This window comes from Pipistrellus kuhlii, unplaced genomic scaffold, assembly GCF_014108245.1.
Source record: "Pipistrellus kuhlii isolate mPipKuh1 unplaced genomic scaffold, mPipKuh1.p scaffold_m20_p_24, whole genome shotgun sequence".
NCBI classification, from domain to species: Eukaryota; Metazoa; Chordata; class Mammalia; order Chiroptera; family Vespertilionidae; genus Pipistrellus; species Pipistrellus kuhlii.
The window spans coordinates 10,314,047-10,328,441 of NW_023425523.1; the positions used below are offsets into that span (position 1 = coordinate 10,314,047).

Here is a 14,395-nt window from a genome sequence, read left to right on the forward strand (position 1 = left end):
TAGATAATAAGTAGATGTTTTCTCCAGTCTGTTAGGCGACCCTGATTGATTTTTCAATTCTGGCCTGAGCAGCTTTTGAAACAAAGGGAAGGGACCTCAGGCCCAGTGGGGACAGCTGTCATCTCCTGGGGCACAGTGGTTGAAAGTCTTAAACCATGAACAGCCCTCCCTCCCCCAATCATCCTCTTGACTTTTCTTGCCTCTTGCACACCCTGAGGAACCAGACTGGACTGGCCGTCCCCCTTGAACTTCCATGCTCTACTGGCGTGGAAGGGGATAGTGACACTCTGGACCCCTCCTCCTCCACATAACTACCCTAGCCCCAGAGTGCCTTCGGGTTAAAGAAAATTAGGCATTGGCTAAGAGCCAGGAGCCAGGGAGGCCTGTAGGGATGGGGGGAAAGGAAAGCTATTAGGCCTTGGGGGGCTGACTGAGGCACTGTCGCAAAATTAAAAAAAGAAAAAAGCTTTTCCTTAGCAACGACTCAATAAGTCTTATAGAGAAAAGGAGGAAAACAAACAAACAAACAAACAAAAAACAAAACAAAGAAACTCAGGCTACCAAAGGCTTTATCATTTCATCAAAGAACCAATATTGATGATGCACCTGCATTTACAGATGAGATTTCTGCCTCGAAGGAAGTCACTCTCTTGTTGGAGGCGGATTTCCTGGGACAGATGGGCATATCCCCAATTCCTCTCGCCCTGCTGCCATCCCTTTCCCACACCTCTCCCCTGGAGGCTAAGGGTTCCCTGGACAGCGGACAGGTCACTGCCGGTGTTGCCAGGGAACCAGTGATGGAAGAGGGAGGAGAGCGGAGGGCAGCAGCCCCTGGGGTTGGCTGTAGGATCTCCCTTCCTCTCCCAGGGGCTGTGTGAGGGCAGGCCTCCTCTGCTCACAGGCATTGAACCTGAACCTGTGGGGTGGTGGGGTGTGGTGAATGAAAACGGGGTCCTGAGGCCAACGGGATACAAGAGATAGATATGTAACGGTGCCTGGCACCAGATATACTCGATAACCCGTTTCCTCAGATTCCTGGGGAACTTACCCCAGGCCCCCGCTACAGAGAAGGGCAGAACCAGGATTCAGCCACACCCTGGTCTGATCAGTCCCACTGCCCAGCCCACACCCTTCACAAGGCTGAGCGCCTCTTGGGATTCAACTCTCTTGCTCCTCCCTTGTGGTGGCGGGCCCCTCGCCAGCTCCCTTCAAGTCCATCCAGAGGGCTTGTTCTCTCTGGGAGGTTTGCCTCAGTGCTGACAACTTCCTGGCCTTCCGGCAGAGGCAGAGGGTGGAGACCAGCAGAAGGAGCATGAGGAAGGGGCAGATGAATAAGAAATAGATCAACGATGCCGATGAGCAGATCCTGGAATGAAACGAGGGCTCTGCCACAAAAAGAGAGAAACAAAGAGGATCATTAGTCCCCCCTTACTTGTGCTAACCCATCTTACACACGTCTGGGAGTCACTGTGACAGGCAAACACATGTGAAAATAACACCCAGAGAGCAGCCGGCCCCTTGAGTCCCATGTGAGGAGCAAGGGGTGGGGGGAGGGGGACAGCGTGGGAGCCCAGAACTCCGAGGGTGCTCTTCCACCGACCCCCTCACCCAGCAATTTCCAACCACCGCAGGCTCCCATGGCCTACTTAAAGCTGGCAGCCAGAAGGAAAAGCCAAACAAAAAAAGAAAACCTCTCCTTTAATCTTCTTCCCTCAGAAAAAGATAATCTATAATTCAACCCTCGTTCTCAACTCTGCTGCCGGTCCTGATGTTTTCACTGAGTTATTCCCACGGCTGTTGCTTCCTAATCCCCCCCCCCGCCCCCACACACACATGCACAGGCCTCATAAAATAGAACCTCTAAGTTGGTCTCACTCCCCAGGCCCCCTCCATTTAGCTCCTTTCCTGGCATGCGCTCTGCACCCTAACCCTCTGGGCCCTCTTCCTCCCCCAGGTGGTCCTATCGTCTCAGACACAGTGTTCTTCTATCTCTCCCACGAAGGCCTGTTCAGACCTCTTAAGCCCCCTTCTAACCACCTCTTTTGTTCCATCACAGGTATGTCTGATGGTGCCATCTGTTTCTACGGCCCCTACAGTGCTAAGCACATGTGCTTGATAACTTGTGCTGATCGGAATTAGACTGGGTTGACTGGGGCAGAGGACACTATATATAAAGGCTTGCTGAAGATACCCCATCCGCAGCTGCAGTCCGTGGGGAAGCGCTGTAGGCAATAGACACGTGGAGCACATACATGCAATCCCAAAGCAGGCCCCGGCCACACAGCCAGGGAAGCAGACAAGAGGGCCGCATCCCCCACCCTCCAGGCTCCAGGACACAGGACCTTGAGTTACTAGGTAAGGACCAGGCTTACAGTCTCTTGATGCAGAGACACATTTTATGAGACACCATCTGCCGAATGTAGCCTTCAGCTGCATGTGCTTATGACAGGATATTCAAAATCAGGGCTGTTCTGAGAATCTGGTGCTAACAGTAGCTGTGCTTTCAAGGGAAGATTGTAACAACATAGGCAACTTCTTTTTTTAGAAGGTAAGCTATAGGATTCTTGGGATGTAAACTCTTTTGAGATGAAAACAGCAAATTCCAAGATCATTTAGATAACCACATACGACAAGGATTTCATTTTTGGCATTACTGATGCACTTTGCTCCTTGAAGAACGCGTCTTTGTTGGAAGTCAGGAATCTAGACCCTGGTCCAACCTCTGCCCTGGGAACTCCAGGCATCTTTTTCTTTTAAAAAAATATATTTTATTGATTTTTTACAGAGAGGGTGAGAAAGGGATAGAGAGTTAGAAACATTGATGAGAGAGAATCATTGATCAGCTGCCTCTTGCACACCCCCTACTGGGGATGTGCCCACAACCAAGGTACATGCCCTTGACCGGAATCGAACCTGGGACCTTTCAGTCCGCAGGCTGACGCTCCATTTACTGAGCCAAACTGGTTTCGGCATCATGCATCTTTTTATTTGGTGCAGCGCTTTGTCCACAGGTCATCGATGGAGACTGATGGATGAATCAATTAGGAGAGTGGATTCCACACACACGGACCCAGGGGCGTGCCTGCCCTCTTCTTACACAGGTCTGACAAGCTGCAGGTTTTCATTGTCTGCATTTTCTCTGGTCGCCTTTAATTCTCCACCTGAAATTTGGTTTTGGTTTCTGAAAAGGTGGGCAATGAAAACGCTAGATTTTGAATCCTTCATCACCCCCTCTCCACACCCTATCTAACCTCTCTCTAAGGCCCTGCTTGATTACAGCAATCCTTGCACATCTTATGTGAATAGATTTGAAGGCATTTGGTTAAGAAGGACAGATAGCCCTGGCCGAGTGGTTCAGTTGGTTAGAGCATCCACCTGATAAGCCAAGGTTGTGGGTTTGATCCCCGGTCAGGGCACATACAAGAATCATCCAAGGAGTGCATAACTAAGTGAAAAACAAATCTCTATCTCCCTAAAGTTTTTAAAAATTTTTTTAAAAAGAGGAGGAGGAGGTACAGACAGAGATGCTGAAGAGACCAAAGGCTAAGGGCCTTGGTACTTCATACAACCCTGAGCCAAGTGGTGACTGAGCACCTACTACACCTTAGAGAGCTGGGTTCAAATCCTGGCTCTTCCACTTACCATGACTGGCACTGGACAAGTTATTTATCCGCTCTAGTCACTAGGGTCCTTGTCAATCAAATGGGGATACTAATTTCTAGAGTCGCAATGAGGTAATGCATAATAAAGCATTTAACATAGTGCCTAGCGCTTTTGTTGAGTCAGCAAGGAATAAATAGCTAGGATGCTACTAAGAAAGTTAGAAAAATCACAGGCAACTTTCTCCGGAGAGATCTGAGAAAAAACAGGCCTGTGCCTGCTGATTCCTCTCTGGGGCTATAGGCATGGTCCTGTTCTCCCATAGGCCAAGTCTCTTTCTTAAATCTCTGAGTCCTCAGCCCCAGGATGACATTCTCTGAGAGCCACGTGATTACTTAGGAGACTGGCTTCCTTTTCCAGTCACAGGAAGTAGAGAACTGGGAGGTGGGAGTCCACAGTTACCACGTGTCACTTTTGCTAGGATGGTGGTGTGATGGTGGGGAGATGGAACCAGCACGTAGAAGGTGAAAGAGCTCTGGTACTTGCTTTTTCTGCCAGTGAGATGCTAATATTCCATGTGAAGGCACTGCCAGGGGGCTTGACCATCTTAATGGGGAGGAGGCTTCTCCGCTTAGAGCAGCCTGCCATCCAGGACGGCAAAGTGGACTCTTCACAGCACCGAATCGGCCACCAGCTAGCAACCGTCAGCTCCCCTGCTTCCAAGTGATCTCTCCTGGGAGGACAGTGTTTGCTCTGGATCCTGCAGTCACCCTTCCCCGCCATCTGTCTCTCACCTCTATCTGGATTAGAATTTAGTGACATTCAAAACCATTAAGGTTTGGCATTTTGAATTAATCCAAGTAAGTACCCAAAGCTCAAAGTACAAGACATGCCAAAAATATAATGAGAATATTTCATCAGGAGGTTTAATTTATAACGTGCTCCTACCTACAGCCAAACACGTCACAAGGAACATTCGGAGAGGGAAAGGTGCGGGACAATCGGGGGGCTACCAACTCTTCCCCCACCCTAATGAGAATATGAGCAACTGACTGCCATATGTGGCTGTGTGGGAGAGCTGGCTCCTGCCAGGAAATAAAAGTAGGGTTGAACCTGACCCAAGTTCCTCCCCCAAAAAGGGAACACCTGGAAGCAGCCAACACAAGACTGGCTCGCTCATTCTTTCAACCAACACTTGGTTAGCGCTGAGTGGCAGGCCTTGGAGGCACGGGGGTAGCGTCGATAAATAGCATGGTCTCTCCAGAAACTTCAGGGGGGTAGGCGCACATATCTCCAGTGAGGATCCATTTTTTAAAAAAGTATATCTTTGTCCAAATAAAAGCTTGGAAATAGTAACAAATACTATATTATGACCAATAATCCAGCCCCCAGAAAGCCCTATAGTCTTGTCCATTAGTTAATCACAGAGAATTCTCTAGAATAGGGGTTGGCAAACCGCGGCTCGCAAACCGCAGGCGGCTCTTTGGCCCCTTGAGTGTGGCTCTTCCACAAAATACCATGGCCTGGGCGAGTCCATTTTGAAGAAGTGGCGTTAGAAGAAGTTTAAGTTGAAAAATGTTGGCTCTCAAAAGACATTTCAATCATCGTACTGTTGATATTTGGCTCTGTTGACTAATGAGTTTGCCGACCACTGCTCTAGAATAGCACATCCATGCCTGGGGTCTGAGGGTGAGGTTCAAAGACTGGAGCCTCTGCCTCTGCTTAGTGACAGCTAAGGAGGTAAGATGGAGAAGAAAATGCAAGATCAGCCGAGACCGGTTTGGCTCAATGGATAGAGCGTCGGCTTGGGGACTGAAGGGTCCCGGGTTCGATTCCGGTCAAGGGCATGTACCTTGGTTGCGGGCATATCCCCAGTAGGGGGTGTGCAAGAGGCGGCTGATCGATGACTCTCTCTCATCGATGTTTCTAACTCTCTATCTCTCTCCCTTCCTCTCTGTACAAAAATCAATAAAATATATTTTAAAAAAAGAAAATGCAAGAAGGAAAATGCCTCCTAATGTCTCTGCCTTCACTGGAACCATGCACTCCACAGTTTTGTTGCCTGGTTCCAGACACCTTATGATGTCACTCCCCTGCTTGAACTTGGCCAATGGCACTCCATAACTTCTATGGTAAAGTTCACTTTCTTTAGCTTCATACTTCAGACACGTGTGAGATCTGTACCTCCCCATCTCACTAACCTCATCTCTTGCCATCTTCGATTGTGAAGGGATACTAAGACCACTCAATATTTAACATTTCCTTTCCAGGGATCATCTGTTTCAGACCTCACACTTGTTTGATAAAGATGCCACAAAGATGTGCTTTTCAGTTAACTTTTTACAGTTAGTATCTATTCCACTGCAAAAAGTGCTGACTCGGCAGAGCTTAGGGATTTCCATGGGAAAATGTATAGGGAATGTGCTCAGGGGTGTGGGACGTCTATAAATGTTGGAATGGAAGAAAAGCTGAGAGGAAGAAAAATTCTGCTTGGAGACTTTGGAGGAGAATTCACTGAAGAATGGGCAGGGGAGAGGATGATGGAACCCCAGGGAACCAATCAGATAGCTTTGACTTCCGCTCTAGAAGCCCTGCTGGGATAGCTGGGAGGCAGCCACCTATCCCTACTCCTGAGAAACTCCCATTTGTCCCCAGCAGCACTCTCCCTCCTGAGGAGTGTCACCAAAGCTAGCGGGTGTCCCAGGAATCTCTATTCATCCTTTGTACCCTTCCTGGGGTAGGGAACCAAGACCACACCTCTGCGCCTCCCAGGACCCTTTTCTATAGTCTGTTTAGCTCATTGCTCACCTCTCATCTTCTTAAACCCCACCAGGCAGAAGTGGCTCAGAGAACGCGCTGGCTACAGCATCTGCCAGCTCATTGATCGCCAGGGAAGATTTACTGGTCTGGCTGGAGACATTTTTGCTTTCATTAACAAATGCTTAATAAATGGCTGTGATATGCTTGGCACAGCACTGGCTGGAAGGGTGCCCTCTGCTCCCCCAGCGTCTCTAATAGATCCTCCCTTCCCCCAACTGATGGACGGAGAATGACGTAAACTCCTCCTGCAGCCGGAACATTCCTGAGCATCTAACCAGGCACCATATACGGACTGTACATTGAACCAACAATCAGCACCTGCCAAATACCCTAAGCCCCCGATTCCTAAGTCCCTAGGTGCCTAATCATGTGCCTTACATGGAACCACCAACCAGCGTGTGCCGAGTGCCCTAAGCCCCGTCCCTTCCCTTTCCTCCCCTCAAAAGGCATGTTCACCGCCAGCATATGTGCTCTTTCTCCTTTGGAAGGCAGCCTGGCAGGTGTCTTCTCCTAAATAAAGCTTGTGTCCTGGTCTCCGGCCCTTGGTCTCATCTTCCAGTCTCTTGTTCCACATCCCTCCTGAACCTGTGGGCTCCGCTGGATAGGACGGCCTTCCCACATCGAGAGGGGCCCCCCTTTGGCCAACGGTCTTCAAGGAGCTTGCCTCCCTGCTGGAGCCTGTAAGCAGGTCCCTGAGGTGCATTTCCTCCTCTGAGGCCTTTCCAGGTGCAAATAGGAGGGGCCCACCACCTGTCTGTCGCCATCCAAGACCTAGTAGCTGGCTGGGCATACAGAGAGATAAGAAGCCTGGCTCTTGCCCTGACGGGTTTGGCTCAGTGGATAGAGCATTGGTCGGCAGACTCAAGGGTCCCAGGTTCGATTCCAGTCAAGGGCATGTACCTTGGTTGTGGGCACATCCCCAGTGGGGGGTGTGCAAGAGGCAGCTCATGGATGTTTCTCTCTCATTGATGTTTCTAACTCTATCCCTCTCCCTTCCTCTCTGTAAAAATCAATTATATATATATATATATATATATATATATATATAGAGAGAGAGAGAGAGAGAGAGAGAGAGAGAGAGAGAGGAAGAAGAAGAAGAAGAAGAAGAAGAAGCAGCAGCAGCAGCAGAAACTTGGCTCTTGGTCATTAGGAAAGGGTTTTCCTCTTTGTTTTGTTTTGATTTTGACTCGGGGAGCATAGATGCAGCTGATATTGGTTCAACCAGATCAAAGGTAAAGTCAGCAGGTCCCTCTCCTTCCTCTCCTCCCCCCCTGCCCATCAGCCTTCTGAGATTCAAGATCAGCCAGGGGGTAAGGATGTCTGCTTCAAACACGCTCCGGCCATTTAGGGATGTAATGCTGAAGGCTTTTCTGTTTGAGATGGGAAGCAGGAGCCGAGTCCCCTGGCATTTCAATGTTTATGCGAAAAACTCAAGTAGACCTTGTCTGTCCAGATACGTTACTACTGAGAGAAAAGACGAAGTCACTGCGTTAGGGAGTCTGGAGTTGCTTTTAGCCCGGAGAAGGAGCCGACCACAGCTGAGAGGGAGAGGAGAAGAGGGGGGACAGAGGGCCTCCTGCCCACGAGCCAAGTCGGGGTGACCCCGCATTACCTGAGGGCAGCACCGTGAGCACCATACGCTGCGACTGATCCAAAGACTCGATGACCCACCAGCTGGGGGTGCTATGGAGCTGCCACTCGGCCACCCGGCACCAGTACACCCCAGCATCCTCCATCGCCACCCGGTGAAGCGTCAGGACGAAGTCTGTGGGGGACGCCCGGTGACAGTGCAGGCGCTTCCTGAGCCGCTCCTCACCGTACTCCAGCAGGCCGTCGTGCTGCAGGTGCACCAGCATTTCGCTTCCAGAATGTTTTGTGATCCGGTACCACATCACAGAGAACAGGGAGGCCGAGCCGCCCTCGCTCTCCAGGCTGCAGTGCAGGGCCGCCTCTCCGTGCTCCGTAGCGTTCTCCGTCCGGTGCACTTTGGAGACACGGACCTCGGCTCCTAGGAAACAAAACGGCGGCAAGTTAGGGAAGAACCCGGACTTGTAGACCAGGCATCTCTGAAGCACCTCGCTCTCCCGGAGGAGATCCAGTTTATCATCTGTAGGCATCGGGTCCTTCCTCTTCAGCACTTTCCTTTGACCTCTGTCCTTCTCCCAGATTTGCGAGAACGTTCTCTGCTATGAGTCACACCAGCCACTTCCATCCTTTAGCCCAGGGGTCCTCAAACTTTTTAAAGTGGGGGCCAGATCACGGTCCCTCAGAGAGCTGGAGGGCCGGACTATATGAACTACTAATTCCTACTGTAACACCTCGGCTGCGCTCACTGCCCAAAAAACCTGGCGGGCCGGATCAGACTCCTCTGCGGGCCGCATGTGGCCCGCGGGGCCGTAGTTTGAAGACGCCTGCTTAGCCATACCTCTTGTGGGCCCGCTGAAAGCCACCCAGCTCAGATGGGTACTCTGCCCCGAGGCTTTTCCTTCCTCCTGTCGCCTGTCTCTTCTGCTTCCCAGGAGGACCCGTCAAAACTCCGCCTCCTCCTCCCCCTCCCCTGTTCCCTCAACTCAGGTATTCCACCTTGCCCTGCCTTCTGAGCAAATCGCCCTCCTCCCCACACACCCGGGGAGACACAAGGAAGGAGGAAGGAGGTTGTCTGAGAGACTGAACATTTTTGTACAAGCGTTAGAATTCCACTCCAGGAGGCCATTTATTTACCTTATTGGATTAGACTAAGTTTTCAACAGATTTTGTCATTTACTTAACATTTCTTTTCTCTCTCATCAGGTAAAAAGTTGGAATGAAGGCTAGCGTGGTTACAAACAAAACAAAGAAAGCCTACTACATACTAAATGTTAAACTCTACTGCAAACAAATTTATTAATCTATCTTTAAAAGAACAACACTGTGTGGCGAGGGCCTGGGGCGGGGGCCGGGGGCAGGCTAGAAGGGGACAATGTGGGGAGGGGAGTCAACAGTAATATTTTCAACAATAAAAGAGAACACAAAAAAAAGAACAACTCTGTCTGATCCCAGGTTCTTTTTTTAGTTACCATTCTTCACCTTTCCTTCCCTGGATGGCAAAGCATGTGAAATACTAGCTTATGTGATAAACTAACACTTATCTGCTTCCTCCCTTTCAGAGTCCTCCCTGCGTTATTGCAGCCAGCCCTCCGATGCCACCACCATGCTCTGGCCAGGTCCCAGAAGGGCCTGATTCCCTGCTCCGGTCCTTTCTGTGCCCTCGGTGGTCTTTGTCACCGACATCCATTTTCTTCTTGAACTCCTCTCCTCTCCTGATTTCAGAGAAACTGTCCCTCTTACAGTGCGGGCCCAGGGCCTCTTCCTTAACCCACTCCTGACACCAGGGTGCTCAGCTGGCCACTGCGGCAGCCACACCCCAATATGTGTGGTTGGACACTCTCGAGATTTTAAAAGAATTTGAATTTGCTGTGAATGTCCTCAAAATGAGCGCGCGCGCTCTCTCTCTCTCTCTCTCTCTCTCTCTCTCTCTCTCTCTCTCTCTCTCTCTCTCTCTGTCTCTCTTTCTCACACACGCACACACACACAATTTTAGGCCTTTCTTGCTAGCCAGAGACTGGACAATGCTGAGCCCACATACTTGAATGGAAGCTCTGCCTTGAGCTGAGCAGTGGCTGCCTCCTTAAAGGGACATGCGCACACTGTCAAGATTTGGCTTAGACAGAGGGGGGGAAGGGATGCCAGCCCCGCAGATGGAGAATGCCGAGTGTGCACGAGCTGGAGGGACAGCAGAGAGACTAACTGCAATATAGGACATACTGAGTGGGAGGGACTCCGAGGCGGCCAAGCAGCAATGCCCAGCAGGCTGCAGGCTCCAAGCTCCAAGCTCAGGAGACAGGACTAAGAATAGAGGCCCGGAGCCAGTTCACTGAAGGCGGCAGCTGGAACCAAGGCAGTGTTGATGAAGTTCTGAGAAGAGCAGGGAGGAAGGAGAAAAATGGGTCCAGGATCCAACCCTGAGCAACACCCACGCTTAGCAGGGAGGGGAAGAAGGGGAGCAGAGGGGCTCCCTGGGGCCCGAGTAGACGGTGAGCTCCTTCAGGCAAGAGCTGCGCCTTCTATCTGTGTGTTCCTAACCGCCTCACACACAGCAATGCTCATCACCATTTCGCTGTTGATGTTACATCAGAAATAGAATCACAAGTGCCAAAGCAGATGAACTTCTCTGCATCGTGCCGTTGGGTCTTGCCCAGTTCCCAACCCTTAGCCGTGACACTCATTGAATGTTAATCAACACTGGGGTGACCACCGGAAGGCTGAGAGGTCTCCTCAACCCTGCCCACGCGCGGACCCCAGCTCTCTCAGACCAATGCAATGGTGGAACTCCTATTACATTTTTAAAGATCTCCCGAGGAAGAGGCGATCCCCTCAGCAAGCCATTCCAACGGCTAACTACTCTTCCTCGCCTTCTGTTTAGGCAGCCAAATGTTGAAAAGCAATTTCTGCACACATCCCTGCAGAGTTGTACAGTTTCTGTTCACAGTGGGAGAAATATGCTTCGTATTACTCTTTCTCTGCCAAATTACAATAGAGCCCCACCGGAATGACACAGGCTTGTTATTATACTAGTAGAGATCTGAAGATATGGTACCCTGGGTAGCTGCCTGGACCAGGCTGCCGGGCTGCTCGGCAAACCAATCAAAGGACTCTTGCTCCCCTCCGAGCCCCTGAATCCTCAGATTGGTTCACCTTAGGTGACTCCTTCCCCCTTCCCCTCCCTACACACACGAGTTTCTAGGTCCTACCATCATTGTGTAGGTACAGTGTTTCCCAAAGTGGGGTACGCGTACCCCCAGGGGTACGGGAAGAGTTTGGTGGGGGTACGCGTTGCACCGGAGTTTGGTGGGGATATGCACTGCACCGTGCTTAGCTATGCCTAATTCTACGTTCTCATGAGTCCGAGGGGTACTCAGCGTTACGAAAATTATAGAAGGGGTACACATATTTCAAAAGTTTGGGAAACACTGGTGTAGGACATGATTCCTAGGACTCTAGGACCCATTTTTACCTTCATGGGATCAGTCCGAAGAACAGCTGTCTGAGAGAAGATGACAATCGTACAGAAAGACGTGTGAGGACGCTCACAAGCTTACCTGTGGGCCTGAGTTTCAGTTCTGTCACGCCCGATGTCCCTTCGCCAAGCTTGTACCCGGTGCCATTGGCAGACAAGAGCCACTCCTGCACCGCGCAGCGGTATCTGCCCCGATCGCTGTCTTCCACGTTCAGGATGTGTAGCCGGAATGTGTCAGGGGAAACTTTCTCGGCGTGGAATTTCTGTTTTCTCCGAGGGGTATGAAATCCATCCCCGTATTTGACAACGTTGGTTTGGTCCAGCTCCAGGATTTTCAGCCAGGACGCATTAGAGGAAATGGGCGAGAAGTACCAAGTAACAGCCAGTGGCAGGTGCCCAGTGGTCCTGGATAAGACGCTACATTCCACGGCGGTATTGGAGTTGATGGCAAGCTCTTGGACTTGACTGCTGGAATTCACTGTTAGCTTGCTCTCTAAATGAAAAGGGTGGAAACAGATACATGTTTTACTTGGTTGGAAGACAGAACTTCAAGGCAGAAGATACACATGAAGAGGCCAACTAGAGCCATACCACAACATCCTTCAGCTGTGTGAACTCTCTCTCCAGCAGCCCTACCGACGGCTCACTCAACCTCCGACAACGCACTGCCTGACAAAGCGGCCCATTCCATCTTCAGACAGCTCTGCCACTAGAAAATTCTTTCTGATATCAAGGTGAGTTTTAGCCGCTCCATAACCTCCATCCCCTGGTCCTGGTTTTACTCTTGCCCAGGGGGAGGGGACAGGCGGGTGGGACAGTAAGGAACAGTCATACAGAAAAGCCCAATCTCTTCCATAGGATAGCTAGCGCCTCAGTGTTGAAGCACAGACATCTTCTCTTCTGTAGCCTTTATAGCTCAAAGGGAGAGAAAGTTCTTTGTGTGTTCACTAACCAGCGTACTCCTATCTGCCTTCAAACATGGGTAAACAAAAGGAAGTTGTATGTGGGCTATTAAAATTGTGTGTCTCAAAGGAAGAAACCCATTGAGTGACAAAAAGAGAAAAGATTTATATGTCTCTTTGCAGCCACTCAGCTGTGGGAATATCATACACATGGAATCAACGATCCTATAACCCCAACAGCTTTTCTGCTTCGTCAGAAAGATGAATGATAAAGCCTGGCTTCCAGATCTTATTCTAACTTCATGTTGACATCGCTGATTCTACTTTTGTAGCTGCTTATTGGTGCTGGTCTTCCTTCAGTAAGCATGTATTAGGCACATACTATGTTATGAGCTAGACAAGTGGTCAGCAAACTCATTAGCAACAGTACAACGACTGAAATTGCTTTTGAGAGCCAAATTTTTTAAACTTAAACTAATGCCACTTCTTCAAAATAGACTCACCCAGGCCGTGGTATTTTGTGGAAGAACCACCCTCAAGGGGCCAAAGAGCCGCATGTGGCTTGTGAGCCACAGTTTGCCAACCATGGTGCTAGACTATTCCAGGCTCTGTGGATACCTCCCCTCGGTGGATTCACAGCCCAGAGGGAAGGACTAGTACAAGGACCGGGGCGTAGAGCTTACAGGATTGTCACCCAAGCAGGACAGAGGAATGCAGGAGTAGCCACCAAAGCACAGCCCAGGACCCCCTCACCCAAATGTGGGAGTGAGGGAAGCTTCCTGCAGGAAATAGCTCTAAGCTAAGTCGTAAGGGTTCCTAGGAATTAGACTGATGGAGAAGGAGTTAGGAAATCCTATATAAAAGAAGCAACTTGAACAAAGACTTTGAAAATGAGAGAGAACATAGCATATTAGGGGAATTGCAAGTAATTCAGTGTGGCTGGGGTTCAGATTCAAGATGGAACGTGAAAGGAAATGATGCCGGAGCGACATACAATGTACCAAATGATAAAGGAAGGACCTTGCGGGTTGTGCTATGGGAGTGTGAACAGGAGGTGAACACAGAGGAGATGCGGTTGACTCACTGGTGGGCGGTGGGGACATAAAGAACAATGGAGGAGAAGTAGCTTTGGAGGGATAGTAATGGTGCGTTTATGTTTTGACATGTTGAGTGTAGACATGTCTTGGATGCAGCTACCCATGTCCGGAGATCAGAAGAGAAGTCTTTCAAGATAATGGGTCTGGGAGTCGGCAGGACATAGGTTGACTCCAGGGGTAGGAATAAGCCCACTTCAGGAGAGTGTACAGAATGAGAAGAGAACAAGCTGAGAATGCAACTCAAAGGGAATAATCAGGGGAGGAGGAGAATTCTGCAAAACAGAATGAGAAGGAGCAGTCGGAGTGTCAGGAGGGAAACCAAGAAAATCTTGTAACACGAGGTCAAGAAAAAGAGAAGTTTCAAGAAGAAAGGCTTGGCCAACAATTTCAAAATCCACAGAAAGGACAAGTACATTACGGCATGAGGTAATCAACAAGGAGACCGTGACCGTTACCAAAACCATTGCTGAGCAGCAGACAGAACAGTGAGAGCCACGCCGTTGGAGCATCTGCTTGATGTGTCAGGCACTGTGCTGGGCACATTATGGATGCCACCGCCTTCAAATTGCATATTAGCCATTTCCAGGTGAGCTAACAAGGCGTGGGCAGGTTAAGTGATCTGGCCAAAGCTATGCTGCTACCCAGTACTTGTCAGACCTAAGTGACCTCAAAGGCTCTCGAACATTATTCCCTAAGAGAACGAAAGGCATGAAAGAAGATCCTCGACACAGCAGGACTTGGTCTGGGTTTGTCTTGCTTTTAACCTCTATGCTCTATTAGGAACTGACAAGGTAAATTATATTCGCCAATAACCATAAATTCTCTAACTCATCCATCAACCTATTAAAAATAAGTGGATAAATATATTCTGATGACATTTACATGATCCACATTTACATGATCCTAGTGGTCCCTGCTGT

At 49.8% G+C, this 14,395-nt stretch overlaps 1 protein-coding gene across 1 annotated transcript in view; it reads right to left on the reverse strand.

The window, feature by feature from the left end:
• Positions 1–203: 203 nt before the first annotated feature.
• The window catches only part of CD101 (CD101 molecule), a 33,666-nt gene continuing 19,474 nt past the window's right edge, over positions 204–14,395 (reverse strand). Inside the window, exons 7-9 of the mRNA XM_036452537.2 lie at positions 11,559–11,969; positions 8,033–8,428; positions 204–1,385 (exon numbers count right to left, since the gene is read on the reverse strand). Coding sequence (XP_036308430.1) covers positions 1,159–1,385; positions 8,033–8,428; positions 11,559–11,969 — 1,034 coding nt within the window. The 3' untranslated portion in view covers positions 204–1,158. The remainder of the gene's footprint in view (positions 1,386–8,032; positions 8,429–11,558; positions 11,970–14,395) is intronic.